This window comes from Paramormyrops kingsleyae, chromosome 13 (genome assembly GCF_048594095.1).
Source record: "Paramormyrops kingsleyae isolate MSU_618 chromosome 13, PKINGS_0.4, whole genome shotgun sequence".
Taxonomy (NCBI): domain Eukaryota; kingdom Metazoa; phylum Chordata; class Actinopteri; order Osteoglossiformes; family Mormyridae; genus Paramormyrops; species Paramormyrops kingsleyae.
The window spans coordinates 7,173,836-7,193,125 of NC_132809.1; the positions used below are offsets into that span (position 1 = coordinate 7,173,836).

The window sequence follows — 19,290 nt, forward strand, 5'->3', positions numbered from 1 at the left end:
GATAAAAAGTGGAGAGTCTGGCTGAATTGACCGGAGAGATACTGACAGGCGTTTAGATAAGTGCCTCTCTGTATCTGTTCGTCATTTAGGCATCTAGCCTTCAGTGCCATGCTAGCACCTCTTCTTCTCTCCAAACTGTGACCCACATTCAGAGAAGATTGTACTGTAATATGGAGTAAGAAAGCTTTTGAGGAAATCTACCCATTTTTCGACCAGGAATGACATTCGGCTCCTCCTTGATCATTGTCTTCCTTCATGGAGACATAGCGTCTGTCACGCTGATATTCCACATCTCATGCGGCCGTCGTGGGCGTGCTGGGTGACAGGAACTCATAAGCTGTTGTCTTAAAACAGGATTTCTTGAAGTGACACGTTTTCCCAGAGTGATAGACCACCCCCCCCCCCCCCCCTGCTCAGCCTGAGCTTTTGCAGACATGATCTGTTATTAAGCAAATGAAGTGCTCCAGGCCACTATTAAATCCCTCCACTTTGTCATGGCTCGCTTTAAGTTATCACGCCCCCTTTCTCTTATTCATCACTTACACCCTCCTGACTCCTCACATTTTCCAGACGGTGTAGGTAAAATATTTTGAATCGGCCTCCCCTTTGAAATGCGGGCGAATGAGAGGGGATTCTAAGTGTTAATCAATGAGTCTTAAGAAGCTGCATTGATCGGAATCCAGAAGTTTAAAACGGAATAGCTGGGTTACCCAGCCACAGCTGATTTGGTGGGACCTGGGGGGGGCACGGCCCAAGCTGCCATGCACTAGGATGGCCAGGGGTTCTGTCTGGAATGTTCCACTCACCTTCGAGCCCGTACCAGTAAAAACCGTGATTGATGCCATTAGCAGTTCTGCTAAGGCTTGGGATCGCGTGATATCAGCAAACAATTCCTCAGTTTTAATCAAGACTTTTACCGCTGCTTTGCCCGGCTGCCCCCATGGCATAAATCACGGCACTCCCTCTAGTGCTGCCGACGTGTCATCTTAACCTAGAATTAGCAGTTTCCTGGCTACAGAGCCCGTCTGACAGAAGGGCTGTATTTTGGACGTTTCCCGCCAGCCTGGGGAGTGGGGAGAGCCTGGCCGGGAGGGACTGGCAGCTGCTCGCCGGCCATTGATTGCATTAATTGATATGCCAATATGTAAGTCTGTTACATCCGCCGGTGCTTAGGATGATCGCTAACAAGTCCTTCTGATCAATGACCCCAGTGAAGACCACCTTCATTAATGAGAAATGTGGTAATTAATGTTATCCCTAAACCGATTAGGGCATGTAGCGCATCCGCTGGTTAGCAGTGCAGCTGACAATACTGTCATATTACTCATCAATCCCATCATCCCTCTCTTGTATGCGCCCTTTTTGGATGTGAAAGCATTTTAGAGAGCCTCAGTGGTACCGTGTGTGCTCATGTCTCAGAGAACGCTCCTCGGTTTTTAATGCTAACCCCAAACCCTGTATCCAAAGCCTTAAGAATGTGTTTTGAGATTTTTTTTTTTCCGCAGGCTCTCCTTATTCAATGGCAATTCAGTTGAATCATACAGTACATGTTATGCATGTTTAAGTGTGTTACTAATGGGTTGTAGATAATATTATTTACCTTGGCCAGAGCTCTCTTTCCTCGGCTGGGTCAGAAATGTGAGCCGTTTTCCCTGCAGAATTAAAAGTAAGCCTTCACTACGCCTTTGCTATTAAGGCTCACGGACATTGCAGTCCCCAGCATTAGCGTGCGTTGTGTTCGCGATGCCTGCCTGTTTCCGCGAGAGTCCGAGTGCCATTCCTGGCGCGTGACATCATCCCGCTCACCTGTTTGGAAGCGGTTGTTGTTTTTCAGCCGATGATAGACCGCAGCTGTGAGACGCTGTTCCTCTGAGCAGCTAGATCGAAACGGGGCAAAACCCCTCCGCTTAATAAAATGGCTTCTGATGGACATGTGGGCAGCGCAGAGAGTACAGCACTCATCAATCAATGCAGTAGTTTTCAAATTGAAGGAGAAGTCGTGTCTTGACTGGAATACATTAGCCAAGTTACTGAAGAGCATAATTTGTCCCTGTGTTTTTGCTTCCTGTAAATCGTTTGGAGGATGGGCCTTTATGTCCGTCGTTCTTTAGGCTGTAAATGAGGAGCACATGTTGACACCTGCAGACTACACAGTAACACCTCGACCTCTTGTGCTAAAGAAACAACAAATTTCCAAGTGTAACATGCTGGGACTCCGGCTTTCTTGCAAATGTGCTTTAAATTTGCGTTTGCGTTTAGTTATTTAGCAGATGCTTTTGTCCAAAGTTGATGTATCAGTGAGGATTTGAGAGCAGGATCAGCCTGGGCTCCTGCAGTTATCGGGCTTAGGGCCTTTGCTCAAGAGCCCAGGAGTGATGTAATTTGTAAAAAATTTGCAACTTTTTGATGGGATTGGAACCCACAACATTATGGAGATGGACACAGACCCCTAAGTACCTGAGCTGCATAGGTGGAAATGTGAAAATTGGAATTTTGACTGTGTGTCAGTGTTATAAAGTTAAAAACAGGCAGTTTACCCAAGTAAATTTATTATTCCTGCTCAACCTGTTTCAGATACAGGTCAGTACAGGTCCCCTGTTAGCTGGCTCTCAGATAGGCAGTGAAATACACCTATTTCGGGTGTCAATCCTGGTCCTCTGTACACATATGTAGGGAGGGACACAGTCCACATCTACCACGCACCTGGGGCTGCTGAAGCTGAGGAGAAGAGACAGAAATCGTTTGTGTTCCTGATAGCTGAGTCTGTGAAGCCTAATCGGTATTTACAGCAAGGTGAGCTAAATAAACAGTGAGTAAGCTGTCTTGGCCTGGGAGGTGTCAGGGCCTGGAACCCGGAGCCTTCACTTTGAATGGTTTTGTAATGACCCTGCAAGACCCCAGGAGGATCCCCTAATTGAAAATTAATATGGAATCGATGGCGCAGCCCATTTGCATATTGATCATAAATGACTAGGCCTGCACCGCACGCCTGCATGTGGGATCAATAGGGCTCCCACCGCTGGATCGTGCTGCATGACAGACCCACTCTGGAGGTCAATCGCTGTCGCTTGTTAAGGCCTTCGCCGTCAGCCACACAGGTCGGAGCGGGACGAGCAGGGACTGCCTTCCGAATGGAGGCTGTGTTTATCTAATGAGGTAGCAGGCGCGTTTATGAGCATCAGGCTCCCTAAGAAGGATTAGGATTAGGGATGCAAGCCTAGTCGGTGAGCCATGCGTCGCCTTTTAATGTTAGAGGTAATGTTTTGCTGGAGATTTTTAATCAGCACCAAGCTGCTCTAGATGTCTGCTCTAAAGACCGAGCGACGGGCTGAATCGTCTGTTATAATTTTCCCTGATAACACTGGAAGCATGCTACCTGGCATTAAATGGACAGCAGTGTTTATAAAGCAGGGGTGTGAATCCTTAGGGACACAGCATAAACACCAGGCAAGCTCTGGAAGTCCGTGCTTAGGGCTTTCTTGCTATTACTCATTGCATTCCACTGTTGCATCACTTCTAAAAGTTAAAACACAGTTTTTGAATTAAAAGATTATTCCATAATCATATTTTCATATCTTCCTGATCTTTAAGCTCCTACAATTTAATCTGTCCATTATGGGGACAATTTATTTTTAAATATTGAATCCTTAATTGTGTCCTTGACAGGTGTAGGCCCATTAATATAGCTGTAGATTACTCATCAGCGGTATGGATCACTCATCACAGCGCTAAAGGGTGCAAACCTGACAAATGTGCACGGTATGATTAAAAAGTTGTCGCTGTGTAATGAAGTGACAGTGTGGCCCGCTTGTGCGGCTGTTGAATGTTCAGCCGTCGTCACTCTTTCCGTCCCTTTCACACCTGCGATGCACTCGACCCCAGTGTTTCACGAGTGAGTAAACATTGCAGAGGAAACAAGACTAAATGCGGCAAATGGAGCGTTTTGGGTTACGGCCTGTCTGGCTGCCTGTCTGGCCGATACACCTGGTGTACAAAAGTGAAACTAGAAGCGAGTGAAGGCATAAGGGACATAGGAAGTGTCAGTCCACAGAAGCAGAGCTAAGAATTAATGCAGCTGAACATGTCTGGCCTTCCCATCGCATACCACCCTCCGTGAGCCTCTAGGCAGACCGGGGGAGCATCTGATTACCTCATTATAGGGCCCTTCATTGACTTTTCCGCTGCGAACTGATGAACTAGGCTGTGGACAAGGGCACGTAATTGGTGGGAAGCAATTCTTATCACAGCCTGGTCTCCTACAGGACCAGGCTTGGATGAAAGGGAAACCAGCAGAACGGAGTCAGTTTAGAGCAGGACTGGCAGGTGGCTGATTAACTTGAAGAGCTTTAGGGTGTACCTGGGACAGATATGCTGTGTATACATAGGAATATCCAGACAGCTCCTCTAGTCGGGAGAATTGTGGGCCGGAGATTGACTCTGCATAATGCCGTAACCTTCTATGGGTGGACTTGCAGTGCTGTCCTGGCATGTATATTGCATCTTAAATTATTCACAACATCCCAAGTATCAGCATTCAAGATTATTTACCTGTAATTTGAATGATGTACTTTGTGTCATGCATATTTTTAGCTTCTTTAAAGATCAGAAAAAGCTCATGGCGTTTAGCATACAAATGGGAACGGGCTTCCTGTTTACCAGAGGAACAGTCTCTGACAGGAGTAGTCACTGAGGGCACCAGTTATTAGCGATGATTGTTAATCCCGCATAATGCCCAAATGAGACCGGACTGTTAATTTCCACACCTATATGTGGAGTCAGCGCATCAGCTTGGACTAACCTTTCATTTCATAAATGATGCTCATGTGATCTTGAGACATTACGCTAACCGTTTCTGCTGAGAGTTACACCGTCGTATTGGATTATGTGCTGGAGCGAAGCTCCTCATTTGCCCAACTGAATGAGCTTATAGGGCAATATGCCTCACCCCGCAGTCATTTGTTCCACAAAAAAAAAAATGGAAAGGTCTTGATACATCAACATGCCCACCAATAACAGGTCTATCAGCTTTTTACTTCTGGAGGACTTCAGAAGCTAGTAAAACAGGAAGAAGAGTCTAGATACTATCTAGATAGTATCCCAAAATAAAAAGGAAGAGGGACTGAAATTTGAAAGTGCTACAGATTTGCTGCAGTGCAGTGTGAATATGTTTTAATATCTGCTGAGGAATATATAGTGTGTGAGATTTTACTTTTTGGTTATTTCTACGGCTTCTGTTCCAGTTATTGCTCTTCAAAGATAACCAACAGTACTTTGTATGTGCTGTACACGCACCTACAGTAAATTGTGGAATGCATGTTTTGAAAGTGTTGTTTCACAAGTATGTAAATCTTTGTATCGTGAAGTTAAATATAGCCTGATGATGTGGAATTTGGGCTCCTTATATTCATGTTTCACACTAAAGAACAGTGCCTGGGAAGAAGGAGGGAGGTGCTCGTGGGAAGAGAAAAATCACAACAGTAAAGAGCTGTAAAGTGTTTCAGGACTAGCCTGGGAATGGAAGGTCCATCTCTGTTGGGCTACATTTAAAGACCTGAAATAGTGAACTGAACAGAAATGAAATGAAGTGCTGTCACTTGACATGCTTGACCTACGCTGGTGCAGCTTAAGACGGGAGACCCAGCCTTGGAAACACGGTCCGTTTACATTACTGGGAGTGGCAGGGAAAAGAGAGCATGGCTGGGTGGCCGGAGGAGTGAACTGGGAAGACACGCATTTTCACGGCACTCACCAGGACAGGTTGGTGCCCTTGCATATATTTGCAAACCGATAAGACTTTTGATTCTTATAGGCCAGTGTTTCTCAACTCAGTCCATGGGGACCGCCAGAGAGCCCCGGCACACCTGTACCAGGTTTTTGGTCTTCTTGACTGTTTGGTTCTGGTGTGCTGAGAGCTGGGAGTTAGCAAAAAATTTGGACTGTCTGGAGGTCCCCGAGGACTGCATTGAGAAACACTGTCACAAGCCGATGGGACGGACTTCTGAGATTTAACACAATTAGGTGAGCTAACGTATAAATACTCTACCATAATGTAGTTAGTCCTGCATAATTTTTAATATTCAAGTTTTAAGGTGCTTCTCTTAAAATAATTTCCTTCAAAAATAATTCATGTGACTTTGCTTAGTACTAGTAATAATAATAAGTCTTGCACGGCATATAATAATAATAAGTCTTACATAGCATTTTTCTTAATGAGTCAAAGGGTGGTGAAGTAATTACAAATGGTTTATCCAGAACAAACATCATGCTATTATGCAGCATCAATATTATGCTTCATTCTGTCAAAAATGCTTGCTCATGTATTTGTAGCTGTAAGTGGTATTTACAGCAGGTGGAAGGGTCCCAAGGTTGTCCCAAAGCAGGCCCATCCGGGAAGCATGTCTGCTGGATTTTTAGTGTTATAACTTTGTGACACTTGTTTTATTTTTATATGTTATCTTTTTTTGTAGGTTTGATGGAATATCCTGTTTTAGTTGTACATGCAAATGTACTCCAAAAATCAAGAATAGCAGTTTTGGGCATATCAATAATAATTAGATTGCAGAGCTAGGTTTATAATGTACAAATTACTGTGGCAAAAATACTTATCTATTAAGTCTTAATAAGAATGAAAGCAATTAGATTATCTGGGGTCCTGTGTCTCACGTCGGAAATTATGATTTCCGACGAACGATTTACAATTAGTACTGGAATAGCCACTGCCATTAACGCTGTTGTAGGTACAGTTTTCCTTTCACCATCAGTCACAGCCCTTGGTTCAAATGGACCTGGACATCTTAAGTGCGTGTGTGTGGGCTTCTTGTGCAGCCTGGTAGGCTGATAGCTGCTAAATTATTCATTCTTTCTGCACGACAGCAGTGGCACATCCACAGGTCCTGTGCTATGTGCTGCGCAGTGCTCTCTTTAGGCACTGGACTGCGCAGTGCTCTGTTCAGGCCCTGGACAGCACTAAAAGTCTGGGGAAGAAAGCAGATAGGAGATTGGGTGGTGCAGGGTTCCTGGGTTCTACAACCTTGTGTGTCTCATGTTGCCAACTTCAAACAATTGATTCTGGTTCATTCAGATTTACCTAGAGAAATTGAATAATAGAAAGAGGTTGGGAACAAACAGTTTTCCTATTAAGGGGAAAAGTCAGACATGGTACTACAGCAGCAGTCTGTCCCTTTGTCATCCCACTGCCATTGTAGGATAATTTTTCATGGTTATTTGAACTGGAAAATGAAAGAGAGGTTTGTGATTATTTCATATAAATGACAACACAATCGCATTACGGCGAATACAAATACGGAGACGGTTTTGCCATTTCATTTTTTTTTTCTCCAAATAATGGAGGGATCTGCGAGGGAATTCGGGGGAGACGAGAGCAGCGCCTGACTGTGAGTGATTTTTAAATAAAATCTCCCGGTTTGGCGGAGCTTGAAGGTTTCACGATTTCTTCTCAGCTACAGAATCCGTTTGGAGGTGGCTGGAACCCGCACAGCTGTATTAATACATCTAACCCTTTTTTGCCGTCATGACGTCACCTTGCTGTCTGAAGCATGTGCAGCCTGCTGTGCGATGCAGGTCAGGCGTGAATCTGGGCGAGGGCTTCTGATTGGCAGCAGCCAGCATCCGTGTCGTCTGGGGCAGGCGCTCAGGTTCGGTTGCTATGATACAGCTCTGTTCTGTCATCGCCGCTTGCTCCTGCCTGGGCTGGACTCAAAAGGAAGATAACGTGCCGATCTGTGGCCCATGCAAACCTCAGCTATAGGCACCAGTACCTATGTGCATCCCGAGGGGTGACAGCGTGTCTTTCTGGCTTGGGTTACAAACACAGTGAACACATAAAATATTCCCCAGACATTCCAATGGCTCATTTGACCATTTCCTTCATATAATTTGGAGTCTTCTTAACATGTTTGAAGTAATACAGATGTGTTTTTGCTGCTGTGGGTATGTATTTAGATGCTGAACTGTGGGAACACTGACATTTGTCTGAACATCGTATATAATACACAGTATTTCCGCATATTGATTTATTTTATTTTTCTGCTGCCTGTCCCAGTGTAGGCAGATCATCTGGCAAACAGGTACGCTTCTGTGAATGAGGCAGCAATTTTTTATTTATTTTTTTTAACACATTTTTAGTGACCTTATCAGAAACATCCCAAGTAAAACATTCCATAAGTAGGACATGGTAGAGATTTAATCAACAACAATTAAAGTAAACTTCAGCAAAGCTTCAATTGTGCATCTTAAACATGACATATTTATATGCTTGCATGATACATATCTGTATATCATTGTTGTCTGCTGCACTGAACAGCGCAGCCGTAACGGGTTCAGGTTATGTAAGTGTTTTTTTTCCCCCTTCATTCCTTTTTTGCCAAATGAAGGATCAATACCTCCTGTGGGTTATGCATATGGAGGACCCACCACGCTTCCACCCCGCTGCCGAAACGCACGCAGCCCTGCTCTCTGCTGTGCTCTGCACCCGTCACATTTTCCAAGCCACTGGTGAATACTTCAGACCTGATCTGATTGCCCTTTGGGATGATGTTGATTTTTACGTATTTAGTTCCCTCCGTTTGCCCCCTCCTCTCTATTCTATTCAACCCGATGCTCCACCACCACCAACAGCACCCCCAAGCACATCTACAGAGAATGGGAAGGGGATAGGGGAGAATGTGGGCAAGATGGAGCTAAAGCGACCGGGCTGTCGTGATGACCTCTAGGCGTGCACTCAGGTCCCAGGCCTGGGCCGCGGCTGCGAGATGCACATCCAGGCCCGTCCATTGTGTGTGTGCACAGCTGTGTGAGCCTCGTACCGCACCCAATGGCTTTCCTTTGTTGCATTTAGGACTGAGGCTGGAGAAGGCCATGAATACCAGGTCCTTCTGACCCCAGAGTCACTCCTGATACACCCTGTTCTCAAATGAGAGCCACTGCATGCATTATGGTGTAATGCATGCAAAGTCATCTTAATGATCTGAACATATATTTGGGCAAAGTGATTCCCAGTATCTCAATATATATGTGAATGAGGTGACCTTCTGTGTCTGAAGATATTTGTGAATTAGGAGACTGAATCTGAACGAGGTGAATGTCTGACATCTGAATATGTATCTTGAATGAGGTGACTCTTTGTGTCTGAATATATATCTGAACGAGACGACTGTATGCTAGGTCAAGGGGAATCCCTGGGAAGAGGAGTATCTCCTGGTTAGTGTGGGTGTAGGTGCAGGTGCACGTCAATAATTAAAACTATTATGACAAACACCTACTTGCACAGTGAACTTTGTAGTTTATGTTATTAACTCACCAAACTTTTAACACCATGCATTATCATGCCTCGGATACCTGAATTGTCAGTGTAAATTTAGATGCCTCCAGCTGCTTGGGGTCATGTCAGGGCCATGGGGGGGTGGGGGGTACGTGCCACTGGTCAGGAATCGTAACTCAGCTCAGTGTCACAAGGGACACATATTTCCATGTCTCTGGAATATGGTGGTCCTCTTTGTAAATTCAACATAAACATCATGTGAATTAAAATGTCTTTAATGTTTTAATATGTTTTTTTTTATGGCTGATGGCTTGATTGTATCTGGGTATCCCTCTTTGGGGTGAAGGAGGTTTCCAGCATCTCACTGGGGGGGTTGGTCATTTGAAGGGGGCATGTGTCTTTTTTTACCCCCTGTTGTGGGGATTTCTGGGGGTGGGTAGGTGCAGAGCTGCTGATAGTAAAAGCAGACGATGCATTAAGCCCCCCCCCCCCATCCCCCAGTGTGGTGTCTGTGTGCCATTGTTCCATGGTATACTCCTGTCGATTTCATTTTACACCACAATGTCCAGGGACAAGTCTGCTTTGATATTGGGAGTGAGGGGTAGTTTTAGGGTGCCAGAGATATGGGGGGGTGGATATGTTCCACACAGAATAGCACAAATGGGGTGGGAGGTGTCACAAACTTGCACTGGCAGAACAGTATGGTGATCAGAAACAAGGAGAAGCTGCGCAATCTGACATTAAGCAGGGAACTGAGCCACAGAATAACAGTTTGTATCGAGTCTCCTGGTTCACATGAAAACAATACTTATAATAATAATCATGTCTGAGCCCAAGCATCAGGGGCAGCCGCACACGTACAGGCTGCTGGTGCCTCCCAGCCCGGCGTCGGGGCCTGGGAATGGGCTGCGCGGAAGGTGCTCGTTACGGAGGGAGGAACAGCCTCGCTGATCTGCTCCTGCTTCTGGTCGTCAGTTTGGCCGGATTACAGAAGAGCAGAGGAAGCTAAGAAAATGCCTGTGGAATTCTCTCCTGCTGCCTTTTAAGAAGCCTCTTCTGGAAGCCCATGCTTTCCATCAATTATTTATTTCCTGGTTTGTCTCTGTTTATTATGATTTTCATCATGGTGGCGTTAATGTAACGTTGTCCCTGGCAGATGAGGAGTCTGCGTCTCGTGCTGGAACATTCCTCATCGGAAGGTTCCAGCAGAATTCCTCAGCTTCAGTCTGATTTTATTATTGTTGTAAATTTCTAAGAGTGAGCGTCTCTGCCTGTCTGCTCCTCTCAGTGTGCTCGCTGCTTGTGTAGGGTGCCACCTATGGGTAAGTCTGCGTCTCTGCACGCTGCTTAGTGAATGTCGGTGGTGCTTAGGAAGCAGCCGCTCTAGTTTCCACCCGAAAGCCCAGTCAGAGCATTTTGCAGAGGTGCTTGGGATCTCCGATACAAGGCAAAAAATCTTAAATAGGGAAATCAATTCTTGCATGTATAACATTGTCAGAAAATGCATAATTGCCATAGTTATTTAGGAATTTTGCATCTAATTTTGATCATTTTTGTTTTAGAGCTTAATTACAATAATTCATTTCGACCATCAAGTTCCGTTTAAATATAGAGTAAGATGGTGACGCCTGAGTGGCACCCGTTTGATTATCAGAAAGGCTGCGTTTTCGTCGTATCTGGCACCTTCGTTTGGTCCTGGCTTTCTGCTCCTGGGCCCTAGATGACCTTTTGTTAATTACCGCTCGCCTGCCTTTAATCATCGAGTAGCGCCACTCACAGCAAATGAGGAGTAAATGTATCGATCCATCCTGCTTGGAGATGCAGGGACCCCGAATGGAATTAAAGACACGCACACGCTCCTGCACGCACTGTGGCAGCCGCCCGCCGCTGCCACCGGCCACCCTCATATATCTTCCCGAAAAAATGAAATGAAGTGGCGTTGGGAGGGGTCAGCAGGGGGCGGTCACTCGCAGGGGTCGTCAGCATGACAGCGCTGTGAAATGAGGCCAAATTGCGTTCGCTGGACATAAACGTAAACGTTAGCCATTTTTGAGGTGAACCGTGAGAGCCGTTTTGGAACAGGCCTGCCGATCGATCGCTTTGTTGTGGGCCTTCAAAAATATCTACATCTGTGTATACACAGGGGTCCAGAGCAAGGCATGCCTATTGGTATGACTGTATTTTATTCATATGTACACTCAGGGCCACTTAATGAGGTATCCTTAAGCATTGCTGTGTAGGACCCCCTTTTGTCTCTGGAACCATAATGTTTAACAACTTGTATGTCCAGAGATGTCTCTCTGTACACCGCTGTTGTACTGAGCTGTTATTTCTGCACTTGTGGCCTTTCTGTCAGCTTTAACGAGTCTGGCCATTCTCATCTGAGCTCTCATTAACTTTAAATGTTTTCAGAAACAGAACTGCCGCTCTCTGGATGCTTTTTTTTGTTTATCGCATCATTTTTTTTTTAAGCCCTGGACACAGTAGTATGTGGAAATCTACCACATTGGCATCAATCATGCTGCGTTTAGTATCACTCGCATCACTCCTGCTAGCCGTATAGCGCGTCCTCCTATCCGACCGACTGTCATGTGATCGGCCTCCAGCACCGTGGTCCCTGGGGTGATAATTCACGCTGCCGTTGACCCTGGACACAGTCCTCACCGAATCAGAGTTGTCTCACAGCTTTATACCTGTTCATTGGTAACAGGTACGCTCCCCCTAAATTTCTTACCAAATTGCCCGTAGTTATACATGTATGACTGTTCCCTGTGATGAATAGGATAAGCAGTTACAGAAAATGGATGGATGGTACCAGATGCATGATTTCAGGTTTTTTCGAACCTGAGCATTTATATCCCCGGCAGACATTTTAGTGTATAACAGACAGCATACTGTGACAGATTTAATCATTATTTTGGTAGTGGGATAGCCTATTTGCTGTCATATTTACTGGCCTTGTGGTGAATTGGCTTTCTTATGTACATAATTGACATGGACTTTGATTTCCCTGGGCCTGAACTTCCTTCTTTCCCCTCTGCTGTGTATGTGGCTCGCTAACCGTCGCCGCGCGAAGGCTCACCTGTCGCCGTTCTCCGCGACACCCTTGCACACTTCGCCGGGCAGCGCGCCCGTTCCCCCTCGCTGCTGTGCGGCAATAAATGTACAGGATATTTTTCTGTTGTTGTGTTGTCAATATATCAATAACCTGATGTAAAAAGCTCCAAGTGTGGAAGCATTTTTCCGAAGAACATTCAAGTGCATTTGACAAGAATTAGCTGAGTTGTGTAGTAACCGATAAGAGTTATTGACTGTGCAGTTTACTGTTGAGCAATCAATGCTATCATGTATTTAGCACAATACCTTTAAACAAAGTGATCGGCACAGGGAATTGTGGGAGTAACGGGGGGCAATAAACAGATCTGACAGGCCGATTTTACTGTCCATTTCCTGTCTTCCTTCAGCCCGTTATCCCCTGAGCTGACATTTGTTGTTCTTAATTTCTGTCTGTTGCATAAATGGCTCAGTGCTGCTGGGGGCCAAGTTCTCCATTCCTCTTGGCAAAAAGTGTAGAAGTATGATGTTTGTAAGGTGGATGTGTTTGATTTCATACTGTTTGCATAATTTAGTTAGCGGGGTAGTGACACATGACCATAAGTAAGTGAAGGTAACGACTCGGGGCCGATCTACTGAATCCGGTCAGGCTGATGGAGCAGAAACATGCCCTAGCCTCCATGTGACATTCAGTGTCATGTATGTGATTCTCCCAGTCATGGGAAGTCACAGGAGACAAACATGTCAGGATCATATATGGAAAAAATCCAGCAATATTAATTTCCCTTTAATTATCTTCATTTTAAGTATTATTATTATTATTGATGCTGTTGTCATCATTATAATTCACAACAACAACAATAACAATAATAACAATAATAATAATAATAATAATAATAATAATAATAATAATAGTAAGTAGAAATTCAGACATTCCCCCGGAAATGTTTTCCATTAACTTCTTATTCACAGAATCATTGCATTAATATACAAGAGAAATTACTCTTAAAATATTCTTTCCACTTTCACAATTTTATTTTAAAGAGTCCAGGGAGATCCAGGGAGCATGGAAGAATGAAGCCCTCCCAATTTATTTCCTAGCCTTTTAAATGCATCAGCACACGTAATTCATGTTCCCCCCTAAATTAAAAAAAAAAAAAAAAAAAAAAAACTGCAGCCGTCCCTTTAAGTGTATCGACCAATTCTGATGGAGTACTAATTTACATGTGCTGTTCTCTCCTCCCCCTTCAGGAGAGTTGAGTGAGGATGTGGAGGCGGCTGGTGAGACGGCTGCAGATCAGGAGGACCAAACCAAAGACCGAGAGAGTGGGGGGGAGAAGGAGACCAGCAAAGCACCAGGTAAGGCCCGTCTTTTAGACTTTTAAATCGTGCATTGTGGGAATTATCTTGCTTATATGTATTTCGGAGCTGTAGTGGAAAGGGTTTACTTGTGCGTTTCTGCCATATCACTGTTAAACTAGTTAAATGAGAGTTGAGTTGCACATTAACATTTATTTCAACATCCTTGCCATAATATGCCCTGTATTTCCAAATGGCTCTAAATGTGATCGGGTAAGACCAGCACTGAATATTCACTGGAGGAATAAGGCTGAAAATGTACTGGGTCTGTGGGTTTAATGAGAGCTGGGAAATGTATTTGGGGGCGTGTGAGTTCCCTGCACATGGAGTCTTTACTGGGGAGGAGGGGTTAAGCAGCATTTAACAGTGACATCCACACTTGGGGAACAGCAGTAATGTCCTGGTGTGCCTCATCAGGGATGAAACTCCATCCTGCTGGCTTAACGGGAGCCTGTGTGACGATAATGTCACATCGCCCTGCCTTGCAGTGCGTTACAGTGATGTCTGGCTTCCACCTGCTTGTTTTGCTCCCCCCTCGGCGAGGTCATGTGATCCTATCAGCTGTGGGACCAGGGTTCCATGTCGCAGCCAGTTGGGGGCTGCATAGCCAATCACTGCTCTCCTAACACCCAACTTCCTCTAGGCTTATTATTTCCAGATTTTTTTTTATTCCTCATTTCGTTTTTTGAGATATTTCCTGTTGGCTATCCGAGGCCTCAATGCCACAGCACTGGCCCTAAGATGTAGGGATATTGGATCGCTGCTAAATTACTCGTGGTTATAATTTGGCCATAGTGTCTCTCCCTGTCATTGCGAGGTAATAACAGGATGACATGATACTACAGGTGGACATGTGACCAGGTTTGCCCCTGCCCTATTTCACCCTCATTCGGCTGGCTGATACCTGCACTCTGACTGTTCCTGCAGGTGGCAGTAGCGTGTGGCATCTCCCACACAATGGTCTTGCCTGTCGGTGTTAACAATGGTGTGAGCATTAGAGTTTCTGTGGTTAGATTTGGTAATGAGGTGCGACGAGCCTCTTGAAGAACAGCCCATTTCCTGTCTTCATTATCTGGCGCCGCGTTCCGTACGCTACCTACAAAAAACAGAACATGTCCGCTCGCTGCAGGTCCGCTTTGAATCTCAAAAGATAAGGAGGGCGCACGTGAAACCGTCAATGTGGGAAGTTAGTCCGAGACCACAATGAGCCCAAGCCTAACACGTCGATCGGACGTTTCTGAGAAATGGCTTCTAACACATCAGAATAACGCACTTTAAAGGGCTATAAAATGAGCCGTGTGATTAATAATTTACTGATACCTGTGCTCTAGCATTAGCATTTTTGCTTCTAAAAAGCAAGCGGTTTAAGGCCTGATGGCAGTCCTCCCCCGTCACCGCGCGATTGCTAAATAAGTGCCCTTCCACGTCTCCGCAAAGCAAAGGCACGCTTACGTATGAAACATTTACAGGTTCCCAGCGCCTTATTAGAGGGACCTAGTTAAAAATAGCGCGTGTGTTTGTTGGCGGGAGAGAGCTGCTGTTTGATGTCTTTGAAAGCCCTCTAGGTGGGGAGGTTACAGACATGACGAGAACCTGCATCTGGGATCTGAGAGGCGTTTGGTGATACCAGATTAATGGAAGGCTGTTTTTTCTTCTTCTTTGTTTTACTTTTATGACTCACTGACATCATGGTCATCCAGGGAAACTGCTTATTATATTCTACAGCTGCTAAGTTCCCGAAATCCGAACTGTAGAAACAATATTATGTGAAAGTTGTTTTGTCAAAACCATTTACCTGGAGGGATTTGTTTAGGTTTTTGCTTTAGTGCCAGTGATCAGCTAACTGGTGTAAAGATCCTTTAATGAAGGGGCACGTATATTTTTTTAACGCTTCACTTCAGACTGACAGTAACTGGCATTAGCCAAAGCCCCTTTTATAAAGGACACTTGGCAGTGTTGTGCACAGAGGGATCACATTATCGCCACATTTTCACACGCAGACGCACACTTACACACACTTACACACACACACTCAAGCAAGAGCACAGACACACGCACACGGGCTGCTTTGTTTTTAATTATTCGCCGGGAGACAGGGGAGCGAGAGGCTCGAAGAACAATAGCGGGTATCGGCTGTACATTGAAATCATTACTTATTTAAACAATAAATATGTTGGCAGAATCCGCAATTTAGCCACCTTCCCAATAAGCAATCAGGGGGTTGTTTGTAATGCTGGCTATAAAATATTTATAAACAGCCCGGAGCAGTTTTACTCTTACTGTGCCTTTTCTGTGAAGCTGAGGCAGGGATAGGGAAATGGGGATGGAGAACCAAATCAACATTACGGGGAGAAGAGTATTAATGCTGTCACTACGTACGTGTGCGTGTGTGTGTGTGTGTGTGTGTGTGAATGTGTACGTGTGTGTGTGTGTGTGTGTGTCTGTGTGTTGTGGTGATAGTGTCCTGGGTGTGGACCGGAAGGTGGGGGCTCAGATGGAAGAGGACAGATTGTTACACTTTAGCGTGAAGAGGAATAGCCACAATAGGATTTCACATGTTTAACATAAATATATTGGGAGGGCTGGAATGAAATTGGGTGGTGGGGGCGGTCAACGGTGAGGGTTATGAATAATTCCCCCTCCTTAATTTTCATCACCCTCGCAGACTCTCAAATTACTGAAGCGGCGGAGAGAGCGAGAGAGAGGAAAATGATATTATGGAGCGGGTCATCTGGCTTCTGACAGGCACGCTGCACCCAGACAAATTGGTCCGATCTCTTTCTTTATTTATTCATTCATACGGATCTCGGTGATTGCATGTGTGCCGGGGAGCTCTGCGCTGCATCGCACCCGCGTGGGTGAGAGAGGAGAGACAGGGGCCAGGTTAGTGCAGCCACAGGCTTTGTGCATAGGGAACCACAGCACCCCCTACATGCAGAATAGAGGAATAGCATGCACTCATGTAACCCTTCCACTGTCTCCTGTGCAGTAGTTACTTTCTCTGTGCGCTTCCTCCAAGCCGAGTAACCATAGTGATGAAATTCTCGATAAAACAACCGATGGAATGACTTTAATGGTCTCTCACATTTGAATTTTTCCTTCCATATAAACACTGGATGCTTTTAAGTTTTTGTTAGTTCACGCTTTTCATAAGCAGTCATGAAAGCATTTGGCAATGAGTGATGTCACAACCTCAATTTCCTATCTGTTCATTGTGACATCACCGTTACATTTGCATACAATTAGTACCCACGCTACACTACACAGAATTCACACTTTAAAAGGGCACCTTAGGTTATTTAGAAACATTCTTAGAACAGTTGTTCTGCCATATTTATCTTTAAAAAGCTTTCCTTTTAAGTCTGATGTAATATAAATATAACAATAGAATATATACTGTACAACTTTTTTTCTTTACCCTATAATTAATCATCTAGTGGTGCTAAAAGCAGTTGACAGAGAAATTTGTCACTGTTATTCTGTAACCCCGAGGAACTGTATTTTTTTGTTAGATCAAAAACCAACAAAGTTGTTGCTGCATATGATAGCATTCTGATAGTAAACATTGCCTATTATCTCCTATTAACACGAGGATACTGTCATGTCCTTAAGAATGTATCATGTGTAACATCTACATTGTTGTATCTGCTTAAAAAATGGGTAACAGCTTTGTTTCCATGACCAAGCTCTTCACTGTATACAGTACCAGTCAAAAGTTTGGACACACTTACCCCGAGAAAGGTTTATTTGTACTATTTTAGAGTAATTAAAACTATAACATATATGGAATTATGCACTGAACAGAAAAGTATTTACAAAAAAAGTCAATTGTTTTGGTGGAATAGGGGAACAACTCTGCAGGTTGGGACTCAGAAGGTTGCCTGTTCAAATCCTGTGGTCAGCAGAGTGACGCCACCATTGAGCCTTAGCAAGGCCCTTAACCCTAACTGCTCCAGGGACTGGCTGATCCTACTGTCTCCTCTATGCCAGTTTCGTGAGGTGGCCTCCTGGGATGCTGTTCCAGCTCTCCTGAAGGAGGCCCCACATATATGCTGAACACTCATTGGCCGCTTTTCCTTCACACTCTAGTGTCAGGTCAGATGGCCAGGTCTCATGATGTGACACTATCGCTCTCTTTTGTCGGCGGCCTGGCGACTGTTACTGTATGTGGGTGTGTTACCCCCCCCCCCAAAAAATAATGACAATGACTGTATCCCGGTACCAGAGGACCTGTGGTGTCTGTTCCGGTGGCCTCCCTCTCCTGCTCAGACCCCCGATCCTCCTCCAGATCACACCCCCCCCCCCCCCGGCTTGGTGCTGACATCCTGCCCACCAGTTGAGTGATGCAGCTACGCTACAATAGCGAAAGGCAGGTGCCAAATTCCACTTCACTTACCGGACAGAGAAGCACAAAGGACCCCGGTTACGGAAAAGAGCCATGAATTAATAATCATGCCCTGACCCGTGAGATTGTGCTCTCCACCGAGCACCGGGGGTTTGATGAAAATCCGGCCCACGGTCCTGTCAAAACAGGCCCACGTCTGAAAAGTGGGCAGATTAGCTCAGGAGAATTCAGCGACAACGTGCTTATTAAATTAATCTCACTGTATGTTCCGGCATGCCGGTAACAGCATAGTTCATCACACTGAGTAACAGAAGTGACACTACGGCCCGGAGTGTAAGATGAACTCTGTTGCCGTAGGATCAAGCTCTGGTGCAAATAAAAGCCATCTGCGGCAGCTCGTTTACAAGCTGGCTTTTAATGATAGCGTGTCCTTCATAGTGAACCAAGCTGCTCTGAAACCCTGGGGGGGAGGGGCGGCCCCCAGCGCGAGCCCGTGTTTGGTACTGGCCTGTCACATGACTCTCGGTCCTCCTGTGGAACCCCCTTCATGCCGTGGTCCATGCTTGCTTGTTTTTTTCCCCTCTGATAACAGAAAAATAGGTGAAAGTGTGACGGATATTGTGACGTGTGCGACTGGTTCCCCTCCGCAGTGGCAAACGGCAGGTATCTGTCTGTTCGGGCCACATGGCACATGTTTAAGGGCTCCAAGGAGACCCTGTAAGCTGTATGGGCCATGTCATAAAGTTAATCCGCCCCCACCCCCCCCCAATACTCCAGCATGAGCCAGATTCCTTGGGGGCACGCTGCGCGGATTCCAGAAGCTCAGCTGTGCCCCCTGCAGGCAGAGCACAGAAGCAGCATGCCGGCTGCCCCCGAGGAAGTCAGACCTTTTGGCCCTTCAGTGGTCAGCCCCAGGGAAGTTCATTTTTATCCAATGAGCGGATTTTTGTTTAACATTTCCTTTGTTTATTGGTGGATGTGTTTAATGGGATTGGGTCAGGCTGGACCTAATAAGCTTTTTTTGGCTGACCCCTGTTTCAGTGGGAGATCCAGTGGGCTGCTCTAAACGAGTGATGGGCCCCACGGTTTAATCAGCTCAGCTGTCCTGGCCCTGATTAGTACTGACACTTTAATGTCTAAAGCCAGGCTTTGGTCAGTCCACCCTAACCCGCACCCTGCCCCCCCACCCTAAGCCCATGTCTCAGTGCCCCCGCCAGCACTGTACAAATCGAGCCAAATTTAACTCTTTATG

At 45.5% G+C, this 19,290-nt stretch overlaps 1 protein-coding gene across 1 annotated transcript in view; it reads left to right on the top strand.

The window, feature by feature from the left end:
- The window catches only part of LOC111858174 (zinc finger homeobox protein 3-like), a 125,437-nt gene that overhangs the window by 88,454 nt on the left and 17,693 nt on the right, over positions 1 to 19,290 (top strand). The window contains exon 6 of the mRNA XM_072698106.1: positions 13,586 to 13,693. Within this exon, the coding sequence (XP_072554207.1) occupies positions 13,586 to 13,693 (108 nt within the window). The remainder of the gene's footprint in view (positions 1 to 13,585; positions 13,694 to 19,290) is intronic.